Consider the following 17,772-nt stretch of genomic DNA (forward strand, 5'->3'; position numbering starts at 1 on the left):
TCTGAATTTTAAATACGAGCAATTGCGCTCGGGTCGGTGACGAAGTGAACATTATATTATACAAACTTTAAAGAATGTGTAAATATAAACAAAGTATAAATCTGCGTACGAATACCTACGATAAAAAAAACTGGATTCAAATTCCTTACAGGGCTTCATTACAATAATTGTGTTTATAGGTAATGCCTCTTTGAGATGTCCTACGGTGGTGGCCTAGGATTTTAAATAGTTGACTGTAGGAACAGGCAAAAACATAGGGGAGGTACACGAAAGGCATTTGTTTTCTTTGTGTGTACAGTGTTGTCCTAAGAACCATACATTTTATTTTCTACATGTACCTACCTACAGCATAATCTGTATGGCCTTGTTCAAACGTTTGCATATTTTATTGAACATCATGCTCAGTATCACTCAATGTAAAAAGAACACATAAATGTTCACTAAAACAGTGGTGTTAAACTGTGCTAAACCATTTCTACAGGCGTTGGGTTATATTTAGCATGAGTCGTTTAAAGTCGTCAATTGATACAGGGGCTAAAAAGTTACATATTTTCAAAGTTAGTTTTGCTTGACAGATAATTACACCACTTGATTTATTACCTAATCACAGCTAAAATAACCGGCCACGTGCGAGTCGGACTCGCGTTTCTAGGGTTCCGTACATAAGTCCGACTCACGCTTGACTGCACATTTCTAATAGATTTTCCTGTCATCTATAGGTAAAGGACTATTTTGTGTATTTTTTTCAAAATTGTACACCCAGTGGTTTCGGAGATAAAGGGGGGGGGGGGGGGTCATTTTTTGGCTATTTTCTTAAATAACTTCGAACCTATGTATTTGAAAATTATAAAAAAAAAACATGTCCATCTTTGGGTCACTAATTTACATATATGTACCAAATTTCAACTTAATTGGTCCAGTAGTTTCCGAGAAAATAGGCTGTGACAGACGGACAGACAGACAGACGCACGAGTGATCCTAAAAGGGTTCCGTTTTTTCCTTTTGAGGTACGGAACCCTAAAAATCAATGTTTGGAGTACGCTGCCCAATGGCATGTCGCTTATAGAAGCTAGATGTAAAATCTAACAAAAAACGTGCCCCTTAGTTTGACATCTGAAGCAGACCGCTCTGTACGTCGCCATAATATTTTGTGGTAACTGAATTTTCAAAAGTCAACTTTAGACAACCATAGTTACCGCATACGTAGCCGTATTGCGCCATCTATAATACCTATCAAATTCGAAGTAAGTACCAATGTGTTAGACTTTACACACATTATAGAATCAATACCTCTTTGCTTGTAATATTGATTTTATGATTATAAAGACTTGAAGATATTTCTGTCACATATAAATTAGGACGAAAGCATATTTCGTCAGGTGACAAGCAAAAGTCACTACTTACTAAAAAAAAAATTAAACAAAAATCGACCTTCTTTTAGTACTAATATGGTTCACTATGGCTATGAACTTGTGGTGGTACCCAAGTAACATTTTAGTCCTATAATTTTAGTTTTTATCGCTAAAAGCTTGTATAGACGTCGTATTAAGGTTTCAGAGGTGACCACCTGTCGTATAAAAGCGCTTGGCAACACCTTTTTGCTCTATAGGCTTATACAGCTAATATATTCTATAAGCAATTGATGTAAAGGTTTATTTCATCATTTTATAGAGCCGTTATAGGCGTGTACTATAACAGGTTCAAATATAACCACTATAGATCAATATTACTGTATAATAGTATTTGGAATCACTTTCATGCAACTAATTTGCGCTATTAAGGTTCCCTGCCAAGCCGCTATAGTTTTGTGTTTTAACAGTGACAAAAACCCAACTATACAACGATTTTCGGATATAGTGGCTTTAGAGATCACTGCTATAGTACATAATACTTTAGTAGTTTGCGCTATTAAGGTTCCCTGCTAGCCGCTATAGTTTTGTGTTCTAACAGTGACAAAAACCCAGCTATACAACGATTTCAGGATATAGTGGCTTTAGAGATCACTGCTATAGTACATAATACTTTAGTAGTCATATGAACACTATTATAGAACTGTTTTGCTCTATAGTAGCGTTTTTGGGACATATTTATAGCGTTAAAAAGCGCTTTAGTAGTTTTTAAATCCCTATTATATCTCATCGCTGTAAACGTCACAATGACTCTTTTATATAACAAAACTGTTGTATAGTGGTTTTGTTTTTTCTTTTAAAAGACAACAGCGTTATAGTTGAGTTTTTATGTCTTTTATAAACCGAGTTAGATACATAAAGGTAGAAAACGACTACTTGTAAATGATAAATTTGATCTGTAATGGCTACTTATATCTTGATTATATAAGTTCAGGCCTAAGCCACATAATGTGGTTCCGTGCAAAATATTTTTATATTTTAATGAATTGATAAAAAAGACCCCAGTGATATTAGTGACTGTAGGTGAGATTTATCATCAATGATTTAATACAAGCATAAAATCGTGACGTTTAGATATTTATCGACATCCATTATTAGCACATTTTTTTTACCAATCACACTGAAAAAGGAAACAACAGTAATGACTACATCTAAATAAAAAAAAATCCTATATCTTTCTAAAGAGTTTGTAGGTGTAACTGGGTCACAGCAAAATTCTTTTGGAACCCTAATTTTAATCATGATGGCGGTGAATATTTCGTCGTAAGTTCTATAGTTACTCGTAGCCTATAAAAGCGTCGGATTTACTTCTTGGCTGTATAGTAGTAACTATGGTGAATATCATAATATTTTATTAAATTATTTTATTAAAAACATAAATAAATCGAGGGGGCATTTAAAATTCCTCATTAAACTAATACTATTCTAACGGTAAAACTTCCGTCCCATATACTTTTTGCACTAAGGACCGAATTATTCGACATCTAAATGGCGCATATTAATATAAAGTCTTTACTTATCACCATTTTACTTAGTACCGTTTTTGTGAAGTAAACACACAACAAAACCACTCACAACAGTTGATGGAAAACTTGATAGCAAATTTCGTAGTAAAGGAACTATGAATTCTACAATAGTATAAAAAAGCACTATAATACAATTTCAAATACTACTATAGTATAAAACAAGCACTATAATGGAATCTCAATAAATGCCACTATAGTATAAATTAACACTATAATGGCGTTACTGACAACAAATTAGCACAAAAGTGATCATCACATCACTCACTTTTATAGACCTAAAACGTCACGACTGACACTGCTACAGGTCTACTATATCACTGAATGGCACATAAGATGCGCCATTTCGGCTTTATACAATCTTCTTTGGTCTTTTATAGGACCTTAGGTGGTATTTGGGAAACGTTCTATCGACTACTATAGAACCACAAATTGTTACTTGGGTAAGAAGTGATTTTTGCTTGTCACCTGACGATTTGATTGCACATTGCTGACTGTCAAGTACGGTTCCACTGATGATATCTACATAAACTAATTATTATAGAGACATAAATAGGTAATAAAAACTCACCTCAAGATCATTTCTGGCGTGATTCAGCTTTTCAAGATGAAGTCTCAGCGCGTCCACCGTTGTCACTGCCTCGTCCTGAATATCGTTCTTATCCAACATTGCCTTGATTTTATCCACTAACTGACAGAAGTCCTTCCAAATCTCCAAATCCTGCTCTAACTGAGCCTGTCGACTCTTAGCGGAGTTCAGAGTATTCTTCAATAGTTGATTATGTTTTTGGTGTTCTTTAGATAGCTCTTCTTGTTCCGTCGCCGCCAATGACGGCCAGATTTTGTCGACAATGTCTTGCATACGCTTTCCTATTAAATCTTTCATTTCGGGCTCCGAAGCGTTAAAGAATGATTTATGTTCTTCTAAATCGGATTCAATATTCTCGAAATCAGTGCCGTTTTTGCCCATATCTAGACGAATAGCTGCTTCGTTTATCCAGATGTTTAGTTTCTCGACCAATTGTAAATATTGTTGTCTATATTTCTTGTTATCTTGAAGATATTTCTCACGGTTGGCCAACTCAGCAGGTAACGATGTTTGTAAAGAGTTTGCTTCTGATACCATTTCTAATAAAGAACCGGGGACCCCGTCGTCGGTTTTGATGATGTCTGTTATTTTAGTGAGCTTGACCAGGTAAGTTTGGATACTCTTTGCTAGATTGACGTGTTCTGCAAGTTTTTTGTCTACGCTGGCCACGTCTCTGTTAAGTAGAGGTCGTGAATGCACAGCGGCTTCATTGTCATGAAGCCACTCTAAAATGTCAGACAGATCAGATGCCAGTTTCTTGTGTTCGGCAGCTGCTCTTTCGTGTTCTTGCCGCTTCGATTCTACATTCCTTCTCAAAGTTAGCAACTGTTGTTTGAGAGACTGCAAGAGTTCTGTAATATTATTTCTATCAATAACAGTGCCCTCAGCAGCAATTTGTTGACCTTTATCAGTTGCTGTTGCTAACAAAGCTTCACATCCTTGAATCTTTACAATGATATCGTCATATCGTTTGATCTTGTCTTCCAACGAATCGTTCGATCTTTCTATTTCAGATGTGAGATCAGTGTACTTGGCAATAAACTCATTAATTTCTTTGATAAGGGCAAAGAATTGTTCTCGTAACAATAAAAGTACTTTCAGTTTTGATATTTGATCTTCAATAGTGCCCATCAAATCATCTTGTTGAGTTAAAATGTCCTGTAGGTCGTGTAGATTACCGCCTTGTAACTCATTCAACATTGCCTTATTCTTTTTGAGATCACCTAAGATTGACTCATAAGCCTGGATAATTGGTTGAACATCTTCAACTTTGCTTCCAATTGGTTTGTTTAAAGTTTTAAGTTTGTTCTGGATTTCAGCCAAGAATTCCAGAGCTGCAGCAATCTTAGCAGCAATCTCTTTGTAATCTTTGATATGTTTGTGTAGAATATTCTTTTTGTCATGAATTATAGCATTAATTCTGGCAAATCTATCTGACAACACATTTACTTGTTCTTTTAGTTGTAATTTATTTGAGTCCGATAAAGTGTCCAAAATATCCTTAGATTTATCCTTGATCTTTCCAATATTCTTTTCAACATCTTCTGCTTCTTTACTGAGTTTCTCGAACTTTGCTAACTGCTCTTCTAATAGTTGTAGGCTTGAAGTTCTAAGTTCAGGAGTTGCTGCTACTTCTGCCTCATTCAGCCAGCTTTGACATTTAGCCAATTCAGATTCAAAGTCGTTTCTACCATGCATAAGTTTGTTTAATGCTGCTAATTTATCGTCAATGTCTACCTTAGCAGATGTGTATGATTTATTCAAGTCATCTAAAATTGCTTGTAATTTAGCACGATCTTCGGGAGAACAATCTTTGGATACGGCATTACCTTGACGTATGACTTCACTCAGTGTGTCGTTGTTGAAATCAGCCAACTCTCCTTGATGTTTTTTATGAACAGCAATCTCTTTTTCTACCTTAGCTGTTTCAAGTGGTACTGGACCACCAAGTTTCTTTATCTCTGCAAGTTTAGTCTTAAGCCAATTTTTAGCTTTTTCTATATCATTTTCAAGTTTTCTTCTATCTTCGTGGCATGGACCTAGCCTTTCTATTTCTTGTTTAATAAGTGTTGCTAGTTGTTTCTGCTTGGAAGATAGTTCTGCCAATTCTGATTCTAGTTGTGTCTGTTCGGAAGGTTCCAGATCAGACTGAATGTTGCTTACCTTCTTTTCTAAAGAATCGATTATCGTCTTTTTACCATCAGCCTCTTTCAATAAATTGGCGACCTTCTTTTGTCTCTCTTTGACAGATTTACTTTCATACCCCAATGGTTCTGGATGTAACATATTGTCAATCTCCTTTTGCATCCAATCATTTTGAGCGTTTACTTCACTCTTAGTGCCGTCGATAGCCTTGTAGGTAATTTCGAGCATTTGGAGCTTACGTTGGATGCGTTTGGCGATGTCATTGTATCTTCTTTCAACAGACTTCATCTGCAAAAAACAGATTTTTTTATGTAGTAAGTTGCCATTGAAATGAATAATTCAGTTGAAACACATAAAATTTATACAAAGTTTTCTCATTATGTTATATGTATGATAAATCTTACCTGCTCCTCAACTTGTTGGCTTTCCAGATTACTAACAATGTTGATAACTTGTGAACCGACCGCTTTGATACCATCAACTTTTTCCTTCCCTGACTTTTCAAACTCAGCTGCAAGTTCCTTCAAAGCGCTTAACTTCTGAGGACAGGGGAGGCCGGAACCTTTGTCTGCTAAGCACATTTTCTTAAGCACCGAGTCGAACCAGTCGTGGATTTCCTGGCATTTGTTGCGGTAATCGTCGATAATGCCCTGATTGTCCTTTTCCCTTGCAATGGCTTCAAGAATCGCGTCTTCTAGTTCGTCTAGTTCTTCTTCTAGATTAATTTCATCTTCCAAACCTAAAGAAAAAACATAATTGCATTAGAATATACTACTACGTATTCGTTGTCTATATCTGGTTACGATTATATATTCTTGTTTTTACTTTTTCTCAAAAATGAAAAAATCTATACAACAAAACAATATTTGCAGAATATTAAAGATAGGCCGCTTGTTTGAAGCGTCTTTTATTAACTATGGTTTTCTTTGTTGGAATATTTAGATTCTGAACGTCACTAACCTTCACTTGGTATTTCAGTGAGCAGCCTGTTTCGCTTCTCGCTCAACGACGCCAACGCATCGTTCATCGCCGCCATGTCCTGCTTGGCAGCCTCGGGGCGGAGCTTGGACGGGTTGGCCAGCCAATCGCGGGCCAGCGCCTTGTGCACATTTATCCAATCTTGGATCTCGAGCACCTGCTTCATGGCTTCCTCCATACCTTGGACGGCATCGCTCAACGTCTCGAGGTGGCTTTGTACCTGGAGATGCGGGTGTGTTAATCATGGTGTATTGAAGGTGGAGTTATATTGTATACTGGGTCAAGCAGATCTTGTCGGTAGAAAAAGGCGGCAAATTTGAAAAATGTAGGCGCGAAGGGATGTCGTCTCATAGAAAATTTGAATTTCGCGCCTTTTTCTACTGACAAGATTTGCTTGACCATCTATATATACGGAAATAGCTAGAGAGTTGCACGCTTTTACCTAAATATTACTTTGTATGCGATTCTGACTACTTTTGGGCGATAAACGCCAAAAACATTTGCCGAACGATTTATATGCAAAATGGTTGACGTCCGGAAAAACGGAATTTAGTCGCATCTAATTAAAAAACAAAAGCAGATTGGTAGCTAAATAATCGACATAAGTTTTTTTATACAAGCAGTTATTGAAAAGGGGCGAACATTTAATGTATGTAACAACGGATATAATTGAATCATCATATATTTAACGCTATAGAAATATCATTTAAATCATTGTGTTAATTATATGAATTGCACTAAACTAAAGCAAAGCAGCAAGTGAAGGTTCTTGACTTTCATAATCCTATTATTGTATTAAAATTATAACAATAAGATGATGAAAGTCATTTTGAACCATTAAGCGTTACCTTTTGTTCGAAAGCCACAAGCTTTTCGGCGAACTCCGGCTCTTCTACATTCTTTAGTAATTCATCGATACGACTCGGCGCGGATAGATCGGCCACATGAGTCTATAACAAACCATGCATGACAGACATCGAAACACACACGCACAAACACGAGCAGTGCAGGTTAGCGTAGTGAAATTTAGGTACAGATAGAAGATTTCAATGGCTTATTTATACGAGGGTGTAATCCCATTAGTTGCCAAATACATGAAACACGGGCGTTTCTTTCTTGTTTATTTCTTGAAATTTTATCACCTCATTAAATCGTGCCAAAATAATCGTCTTTCTTACCTAAAGCGTACAAAGTGTTCAAACACACACATCACGCATATTTAGAATTCAGAATTCAAAATTATCAAAAACTACCAAATGAGAATAGGTCAGTACCTAAATAACTTTGAATACCGAGTTATGTTCAATGACCAGTTGTGCCTCTATGTTGTGAAGATAGACTTATTACAATTACTATACGAGTAATATATAGGATTCTGATACTACTTAAATGTTCCTAAATCACTGCTTGTGCAAACTTCTTATTCATTAACATATCAGTCTGAATAGCTAGACTGAGCCAAAACTATTCTAACTAAATGTTGTTTAATTTATCAATTTTCTTTGTGCTCCCGATTTCCATTGATAATAAAAATAATAAAATCGATATACCTTTACTGTGAGCAAAATATTTGAATATGAATCATTTCTGTTAACTGAAGGACAGTAACATGTTCTTTAATATCTACCTTAGGCCGTTTAAAAAGTAGGTATAAGTCATAGTTTTTTTTGCCTAAGATATAAAACTGTCCGTACATATATTAATTTACCTATATTAATTAAAAAATATCCCAATTAATCCTTTTTCGCTTTTAAGCAGAATAGTTTTGACTCAGTGAACCAGGTGCACAAAAATACATTCCCAACGGAACTTTAGCTAACTACTCTATATGTTACTGAAGAAAAAGTTACAATTTGAGAGTATTATACATAAAAACCATTAATGACACTTGCATGCATGTTCCATTATAAAATATGTTCTCTCTAATTAAGACACGCAATATTTCAATAAGACGTGTAACTTTTTCTCAATTAATTCACTAACTACTAAACGTAACAATACTTTATTTTAAATTATTTTTTGGTAAATATTAACGACCTTACGTCTATATTAGGTACTCGTTGGTTCTGTTCTTTTTGTAGACCTGGCGAACTTTCGAAGGTGGTGGATTAAACATAGAACACACTATATGCGATGTACTTACAGTAAGTTATTTAAGTATCCAATTATTTCTCTTAGGTATTTTTCTTATATGTTAACAATACTGTACTTAATACTAATATTAATGAGAGATTTATAAGCAGACACAATCATTTAGACATGTAAAAATTTAGAAACACAAATTGCCATTGGCACTATCAAACATTCAAATACGTACATGCCTACATGAACCGTTTATAATTGTAGGGAATTAACTATTTATATTTGTAGATATATTGCGTCAAAATGACACTCATAAGCATACACTAATTAGCACATTAGGGAATTCAAAAGCAGGCAAGTATTCATAAATCATAAGTAATTTAAAAAGAAGTGAGAACGTCAGAAGCGAGAACGGAGCCAGAAGCGGCCAGTACCTGGTCGATTAGGTCTTCGAGTCTTGCACGCACGTGCAGCTCGCGCGGCGGGATGGGCAGCGGCGCCGAGTCGGCGGGCGACGAGGGCCGCGACACGGACGCCGCCGCCGCCGAGCACGCGGCCACGGCCGCCGACAGCCGGCTCTTCTCCGTCTGGAGGCGGTTGTGCAGAGCCTACGGTGACAGTAATAAAATAAGGAAAGCTGCTATTAGGTCCTTACCTATGAAATTGGCGTTTTTGTTCATAGATATAAGTCTGATCCTAGTTTTTTTTTTTTTACAAAAGTACATACACAATTACAATAAAACTACAGTGCACTCAATAAACAACGATTTTACATACAATTAATTGTTATTTTTTATTGTTAAGTGTTCAGAATTAAGCCTTGAAAATAGGTCTTTTCATGTGCTGTCGGTTCGAGTATTAAAATTACTTATATTTTTCTAACGGTACCAATTTTCAAGAAATGGAGATATTGAAAACATACCTTAAAGGTGTCAAAAATTACTGGAAAAATTTTGTTTGGTTTGAATTAGCCATCAAAAAAATATCCGCAAAATTAATTGTATGGAAATTCGTGTTTCGTTGAAATTCTCCGAACAAAACGCCAATTTCATAGGTAATGACCTAATATTTGCCCTGGAGCTGATGGAATGAGAGGATATACATGTTGTCGTTAGTCCAATTCCGACAATTGAGATTGTTTTTCAATTTTTTGGTAGGATGCAGTACTAACATCGTTTGTATAGTTCTTGACTAACAAGAATTTTCGCAAGACAAGAAACTGAAATGATATGACTTTTTTTAACACTTACCCTAGCTTTATCCAGTAAATCACGGCCATGGGACAGGCCATCGACAGGCACATCCAATTCTGTAATAGCTGGTTCACACTCGTCCAAATTATTTAGAATACTTTCCAAAGTGTCTTCATATTCCTTGAATTTAGCGAGACCTTCTCTAAGACGGCGCTCGATCTGCAAAGCGGTCGCGAGCAGAGACTTATGACTGTCATTCACGTTTTTCAACTGTTTCCCAACAGTATCACGAATATTAGGAGTGCTAGCTTCATAACGCTCGATTTGAGCTCGTCCTTTGCCTTCTAAATCGTCAAGCGTCGTGCGATACTTTTGGATGTCGTCTAACAGGACAGCATGCTGGGCTAGCTGTTCCTCCGTTTGCTCCCGATTTGCGATGTATAAGGAGTTATGTGCCATCAGTTGGAATGAAATCTGCAACAACCATTTTTCAGTGTCTTGCAGTGATTGATGATACTGATTATAGTCCTTAATTTCAGATTCCAATTCTGCCTTGCGTGCTGCGCATTTGGCTTTCAAAGCGTTGCACTTTTTCTCCAGCTCGGTGACAGATTCTTTAGCTGCAGGTTTCTTAGCCCAGCTACTGAGCTCTGCAGCTTCACTCTTTATTCTTTCCAGTTCGGGCTTCTTGTTATTGATTTCATCCTCGATATGTTTGTATTTTTCTAGCAATGTCTTCATTTCACCAAGCTCGCCACCTGTAGGCGGGACTTTCTCTAAGTTTTGCTGAGTTTCATTAATCCATTGATTCATTTTGTTCTTGGATTCCTCGAAGTCCTCCCATTTGCCAATAGCAGCCTTAAGCTGAGCCGTGATAGAGTTCAAATCTATCTTCAACTGATCCCAGCTCTCTTGCAGGACTTTGACGTCATTGCGGAGACCGTCTTGTTCTTCAGGTGGGGTGTTGTTCAGCGCTTTCTTGAATGCTTCTTGTAACACGACTAGGAAATGGTGTCCTTCAGTCATGCGGTTATTTACAAGTTTGACAGTTTCCAATTTATCTTTAGTGGTATCTATGTCACCCACACCAATAGAATCATGAACGGTTCCATGTGCAGTTTCCAACCACTGCTGCAATTCGTCTTTAGCCTTAATGAATTCTGTATGGTCTGACAAGTTCTTCTCGCCATTTGACACTAGACTTTGTATTTTGGTCAACAGAGTTGTGTACTCAGTCTGCAGGTTTACGGTCTTGTCACGAACCCAAGCGCATGCGCTGAGCTCCATGAGATTTTCGCACCTATCGTTAAGTTCTTCCAAAACATGTTTATGTCCTAATGCTTCTGCTAGAAGTTCCTGTAAAAAAACATTAAGAAATCAATATTGTTTACCTTGTCAAATTTTTTTTATAAAATAATGTCAACTAAATATTATGTATTACTTACTCTGCACTTATCAAGATGTTCAGGAGTAATCTTGTCAATCTTTTGAACTGATTTAAGTTTATCATCGAACTCTTTCACCCACTTGCTCATCTTATCGGAAGTCTCCAAGTAATCTGACCACGCAGACAGACACTTTTCCAGTAACTTCTTAGTGTCTTTGCAAATCTGCTGCAAGTTCTCCCATTCGATCTTTAATTGTTTAATTTCCTGATTGATGTTATCTTTGCCCTCATTTCCAGTAGTTTTCAGTACAGCATCACTAAGTTCGACTGCTTTCTTGAGAAGGGCTTCCCCTTTAGGTAAGGATCCAATGATATTGTTAACGTTTTGAAGTTTCTTCTGTACTTCTTCCTTTTCTCCGTGAGAGTCAGAGCATTGCTGAATTTCCATTTTGCAGTTACGTATCCAATCGTAGAAGTTGTCGTATGACTCTTTGTATTGAATGTGGGAGTTGACATAGTCCTCCAATTTCTGCAAAAAAATAAGAGGATAGTTTTTTCTTATAGAGGATAGTGAATTTAAGTAATAAGTTGAAACACCATAGATTAAATGCAGAATTCATGATAATAAATACTTACAGAAATCATATCGTTAACTGTTTTCTTTATGTCTTCGTAACGCTTTAAAGAATCTTCGATTTCTTTGGATTTCAGCGACGCATCTTCTTGCAGCTTTTCTTTCAACCTCTTCACCAAATCGCTATGAGACTCTATGTCTCGGTTGAATGTCTTGAATTTTTCTAGTTTTGCTTTCTTTTCAGACAAATCATTCAGAAGTGAATCATCAGATTGAATTTTTTGGTCAATATCGTCTAGCCATTCTACTAGCAATTTGTGAATCTGAAAAAAAGAGAATATTAATGCATTTTTACACTTTTGTCAAGTTGTATTTTGTCATGAAACTATGAATCTATAATTACCTTGGATATATCATCAAACTGGGCAGCTCTGCTTGTCAACTTGTTCCTCACATCTTGAAGATCATTGATAAGCTTATCAAATTCTTGTTTCAAATTGTCAGTATCTTCTTGAATCTTGGCCGCACCAGCCTGTTCAGTGTTCATCATGACTTTCTCCTTTAACTCAAGAAGGTACCTCAATTTGTTTTGACCCTGTTCCAGAGATTGGCGTAAAAGTTTTACAGTGTTAAGTTTGCTGTTAACCTCACTCAACGTGTGCGGTATTTCAGCGCATTGATTGAGTTTTTCTCTGGTTCTGTCTAGCCAATCTTGACATTCACCATAAAGCGCATTATGTTGTTGATGTTCCTGAAAAAAATATGGCGAGTTATTATATTATATGCACTCGACTTGTTCATAAGTTACTGATAGCTATAAATTGTAGGCAGAATTCAACAATCAATTACTCTTTGATGAATATGCATAAAATTGAGTTTACTATATACCTGGTAATGTACTTCAAGTCGCTTCATCACTTCCTTTGCAAGTGACAGTAAGGCGTTGTACTTGGTGGTAAGCTGGGTGATGCCATTGGAGACCCTAGTGTCTGAACATGTCTCCAACAAGGTTTGAGCGCGCACGTTCAGCTTATCCAACTCAATTTGCCAGTCGAATAGTGTTTGAAGGTGCCCCTGCAAAATGAAAAAAGAATACGGTAATTAACAATATTTTCTTAGTTTATATCAGTAGCAGTAAGTGACATGATGACATAGAGTCATTATTACCTGGAACTCTTCAAGAACAACTTTCTTCTGTTCCAGGTTGTTCTGCAGTTTATTGAACGATTGTACTAATTTCTCAGTCTTTGACAACCAGTCTAAGGCTTCCTTGTACTGCTCTTCGTATTCTGTCCATTTTACGATACCTCCTTCTATTAATGCTTTAGTATTATTTAGCTGTTCACTGAAATATAGAATTATACATAAAATGGCTTGTAATACAAATGCTTAAAAAATAAAACAAGGAGAAAGCACTGGATGCGCAAATCTGAGAGAGGAATGAAGTAGCCTGCCGCTTACATATAATGGTAAGAGTGATAATTAAGACAACGTGCGACGTAAAGTAAACATATATTCAACAGAGTAGCACTTACACATATGTATCGTATTCTTCCTGCATTAGCGCCACTTCTTCTTCTATTTCCTCTCTGTCTTCATCGTCAGCTAGCCCACAAGATATCTCACCCTGCTCTAGAGCTTTCTGTAGTTTTGCCTGGCCTTCAGGCAGCTCGCTTTCCAATACTTTGAGTTGCGATATCTTGCTGCTTAATGATTCCTTATCTCCGGTAGCATCAGAACACTTTCCTAACCTTTCCTTGGCAGCTCTAATCCATTGGACAAAGTCTGTACCAGCATCGATAAAAGCTTGATGTTGTTCGACAGTTTCTTTTTGTTTTTCATATAAGTCTTTTGCTTGTTTGGTAAGCGTTTCATACTTGCTGGTTATCTCAGATGCCGGAGCCTGTTGCATAAGTTCTGAAGCCTTAGAAGTTACGGACTGAATCATGGGCTCAAACGAAACGATATCTTGAACAATATTGTTTGTTTGACGAAGCGTGGCTTTTCTTTCGCCGATACTAAGCCCAGCCGTAAGACCTGCAAGACGGTCTTGGCCTTTCTTGGACTTGGCGACTTTTTGCTCACACACTTCTTGTAATTTAGCTTCCCTGTCGGAAATCCATTGCTGCAGTTGAGAATAGCTGGAACTGTAGTCAGCCCATTGGAGCATTGCAGTCTCGAGGTGAACTTTAGCTGTAGTCATTTTCTTAACAAGACGGTCCCATTCATTTTGAAGTTCTTTTAATTGTGTATTGATCTTGTCTTTACCATCGGATCTTGTGTTACGTAACACCTTTTCTCCACTGTTTACAGTTGCATGTACTAAATTCTGGCCTTCTTCTCTTCGTTTTAACAGGTCTTCAATTTGTTCTAAGCGTTTCTGCAGAGCGTCCTTACTGCTGTTGCTACCAGTGTCACTCCCGCTTCGTGTGATTTCCCAAGCATCATCAATCCATTTTTTGGTCTTGACATAATTATCGTCATAGTTTTGATGTTGTTCATAGTTAGTTTCAACTTTCTTGAGTACATCATTTGCCATGTTCACTAATACTTGGTATCTGGAGTTAAGATGTCTCAATTGATTATTTACATAAGTATCTAAATGCGATGATAGTAAGCCTGCAGCAGAAGCATTAAATTTATCGATGTCAGCTTTTCCCTTGTTCAGCTGATCCACAATCGCTTTCACTTCATTCACTTGGGCGCCCTTTTCTTTGGCTGTGCCTAGCAGTGCAAGTTTGTGGTTCTTGATGTGGATTTCCTTCTGCTGCAACCAATCAGACAATCTCTCATATTCGTCCTTGTATTCACGCCACTGATTCACAGTATCTTCCAGTTGACTCTTTTGTCGCTTAATTTCATTGAATAAGTCATCGAAACTTTCTTTCAAAGCTTTCATTTCATTTTTGATTACAGTTTGTCCTTCAGGAGAAGTGCTTGCTAACAATACTTCGCCTGTATGTTGTAAATGTTCCAACAGTAGTTCACCTTGAGCTTGTTTATTAATTAAAGCATCTAGAGGGGCAACCGAATTCTCAATCGCCAATTTATCACTTAAAGGCTTAGATTTCAATGATGGAACCTTTTCTCTTGCTCTACTAAGCCACTGGATCAGCTCGTCATGCGCTTCCTTATACAACCTATGATCTTTATAGTGTTCTTCTCTATCTGTCAAGAGTTTCTTTATTTTATCATACAAAGTGTCAAACTTGTTAAGTGTCTCTTGAGCTTTAGACGCTACCTGATTTTGCTGACCACTGGCCAGCATTTCGGCTGCTTTTGCTTTCAAAGTATCGACTTCAAGACGATCGCATCTTGCTTTTTCTTCAACTTCTTTAAGTTTTTCAAGTTGAGTTCTCTTATCAGACATGGAAGATTCGTATGGTGTCAACTCTGCCAGCATATTTTCCATCCATGTGTTGCTTTTTTCTATGAGTTGTATTTGTTCTAAGAATCCAGCCCATTTTGTGACCGAATCGTCGAGTAAGTTCTTAGTCTCTATCATTCTGGACAAAAGAGCTGACCATTGTTCTTGCAAAGCGACAAGAGAGTTGTTGATAGCATCATGTCCAGAAGGTGCCGTATTCGCCATAACATTTTGAGCAAGTTCCACCAGGGACTGAACTTTAGTAAAACCTTCGTCCTTGGCAAGTAGAAGGTTTTGAATTAATACTAACTTGGTTTCTAAATCATCCTGAGAGCAAGAGCTCAAGTCAGCACAGAAGTCCAGCTTGTCTCTTAATTCTTCAATCCATTGAGAACATTCGGTAACATTGCTGGTAAATTCTTGGTGAGTCTTGACGTATTGCTGCCATCTGTTTGTTAGATCTTTCACTTTCTGAGATAACGCTTGATATTTCACAGATAAGTCTGATATTTGTGAACCACGAGGACCTAGCACACCAGTGTAAAGGTTCTGTGCTTTTTCTGTGATATTGTCAATTTCTAGTTCTTTAGCCCTCACCTCTCCTTGCAACTCTTGGAATTTCTTGAATTGGTCTTGTTTCTCGGCTAACGTTGCCTTGAGATCTACAGCGTGAATTTGCGTATCTGTATTTCTTATCCAGGCCAAGCACTGCTCTTTCATGTTTTCATATTCATTCCATTGTTGTATCTTACTCTCCAAAGCCTCTATTGTTTTTGAAATGAAAGACACAAGACCTTCCCATTCTTGGTGAGAAGCGTCAATTTGGTTCCTTATATTCGCCTGACCATTGCTTATGGTTCCAGGTAACACTTTTTCACCTAGGCTGCGTATTTTATCTATACGGTTTTTCTCTTCAGGTAAAGTATGCTGCAATGATTTGAGCTTCTCGCAATTGCTGCTCAAAGCAACGCGTTCAAGGTTAACATCACCCCAAAGCTGGACGGTATTGTGGGTAGATTCTACCCATTCTTGCAAATCCATTACCGCTTTAGTATATTGCTGGTGATTGTTTACAATAGCTTCATACTGCTCGACAAAAGACTTTGCTCTGGCAAGAATAGCATTATGCCGTTGTTGAAGCATACTTATTTCTTTTGTAATGTCTTTAGTTACGTCGGGCAGACTCTGTGCCCTTGCTTCTAAGTTTGCAATATCTTGCTGATGTGTGATAGCATCTTGAAGACATGTCCTGTATACATTAAGTTGATTTCTTTTCTCATCCAACGTAGCTTTGAGTTCAATTTCTTTTGGTAGATTTTTCTCAGCGGCACTGAGCCATTGTTGCACAGTTTTCAAATTGTCTTCAAACGATGACCACTTGTTTAACTCAGAATCTAAGTCTCGTTCCGCCTTTGTAATGCTGTCATACAAATTATCAATCGCCTGTTGGATGTCTTGAAGCTGCTGTTCTATCAATTCTTTGCCCTCTGGTGAAGTGGAAGGATACAGTTTCTCTCCCAACTCAAAGGTGTTATTGACTAGTAGAGTAGCATTGCGACGTTGGCTCAATAAGTCGTTTAGGCTTTCGCGTTTAGCTTTGATACCTTCAGGAGTGTTGGATAGATTTTTGTTACACTCTTCAAATGAATATTGTGCTGTTTTTATCCAATCTGCGCATTGGTTATACTTTTCTTGATAAGCATTATGGTCGTTAACGGCTTGTTCACATTTCTTAACCAATTCTTTCGCAGTTGATTGCACTGATTGGAATCGTGATGTCATTTGTTGCAAGTTCATAGTGATTCTTGTATCATTGCAGTTTTCTATTAAATCACTAAACTCATCAGATAGCTTGTCAACATCGTTTTCTGTTTTCTTTAGATTAGCTAAAATAGCCTGAAAACAAACATAATCATAAAATATGTGTCACTGTAGTTTAGTGGTTAGAGTTATACTACAACTACGACAACTACTATTAGTACCCGCCAACAAATAATAATTTTCTAGTTAGATATATTAAATATAAATATTATGTAAAGGAATGTTGTCACGTGTAGGCACCGATTACCACGGCCTTTTTCAATTAGTAAATTGCAATTAAACACCGATTCAACGTTTTCAAAAATACTGCTTAACTGAGTGATTGACATACATATATCCGCTAGCTAAATTACTAATTAAAAATCTTTAATGTATGCCCCTGATTTCTTATGTGCTCGTGCTTAAAGTACAAAGATATTGAAAATAAAAATGTAAAATGGAAACAACGTCGATTTTTATCCCTCAGATTTTTACACATACTCAGTTAAGCAATACATATGTATAATTACGTGCGTAGAGACATGATTTAATTTAGAATTTTTAGTCATTCCTGCTGTGATTTTGTCACGGAATCAAAATAAGGTCAAGGTCATGGTTACTTCTTTAAGTCTAAGGACATTATAATCCTGTTTGTTGGTAATTGCTCATTTTAAGTAGCGAAGAGAGGTGACATCTTGATAGTCCATTAAATATTACCCCTTGTT

General features: G+C 37.0%; 1 protein-coding gene across 10 annotated transcripts in view; it reads right to left on the reverse strand.

Moving 5' to 3' along the window:
• Positions 1 to 17,772, reverse strand: part of LOC134794578 (muscle-specific protein 300 kDa) — a 202,018-nt gene that overhangs the window by 68,558 nt on the left and 115,688 nt on the right. For 8 of the 10 annotated variants that reach the window (XM_063766393.1, XM_063766437.1, XM_063766410.1 and 5 more), the window contains 12 exons: positions 13,416 to 17,143; positions 13,048 to 13,225; positions 12,769 to 12,954; positions 12,284 to 12,631; positions 11,943 to 12,203; positions 11,365 to 11,835; positions 9,977 to 11,275; positions 9,161 to 9,334; positions 7,493 to 7,594; positions 6,627 to 6,864; positions 6,071 to 6,405; positions 3,504 to 5,954 (listed from right to left, as the gene is read on the reverse strand). In XM_063766393.1, the coding sequence (XP_063622463.1) occupies positions 3,504 to 5,954; positions 6,071 to 6,405; positions 6,627 to 6,864; positions 7,493 to 7,594; positions 9,161 to 9,334; positions 9,977 to 11,275; positions 11,365 to 11,835; positions 11,943 to 12,203; positions 12,284 to 12,631; positions 12,769 to 12,954; positions 13,048 to 13,225; positions 13,416 to 17,143 (9,771 nt within the window). The remainder of the gene's footprint in view (positions 1 to 3,503; positions 5,955 to 6,070; positions 6,406 to 6,626; positions 6,865 to 7,492; positions 7,595 to 9,160; positions 9,335 to 9,976; positions 11,276 to 11,364; positions 11,836 to 11,942; positions 12,204 to 12,283; positions 12,632 to 12,768; positions 12,955 to 13,047; positions 13,226 to 13,415; positions 17,144 to 17,772) is intronic. The other 2 variants (XM_063766429.1, XM_063766418.1) reach the window with 1 other exon arrangement.

Source organism: Cydia splendana, chromosome 1, assembly GCF_910591565.1.
Source record: "Cydia splendana chromosome 1, ilCydSple1.2, whole genome shotgun sequence".
Classification (NCBI taxonomy): domain Eukaryota; kingdom Metazoa; phylum Arthropoda; class Insecta; order Lepidoptera; family Tortricidae; genus Cydia; species Cydia splendana.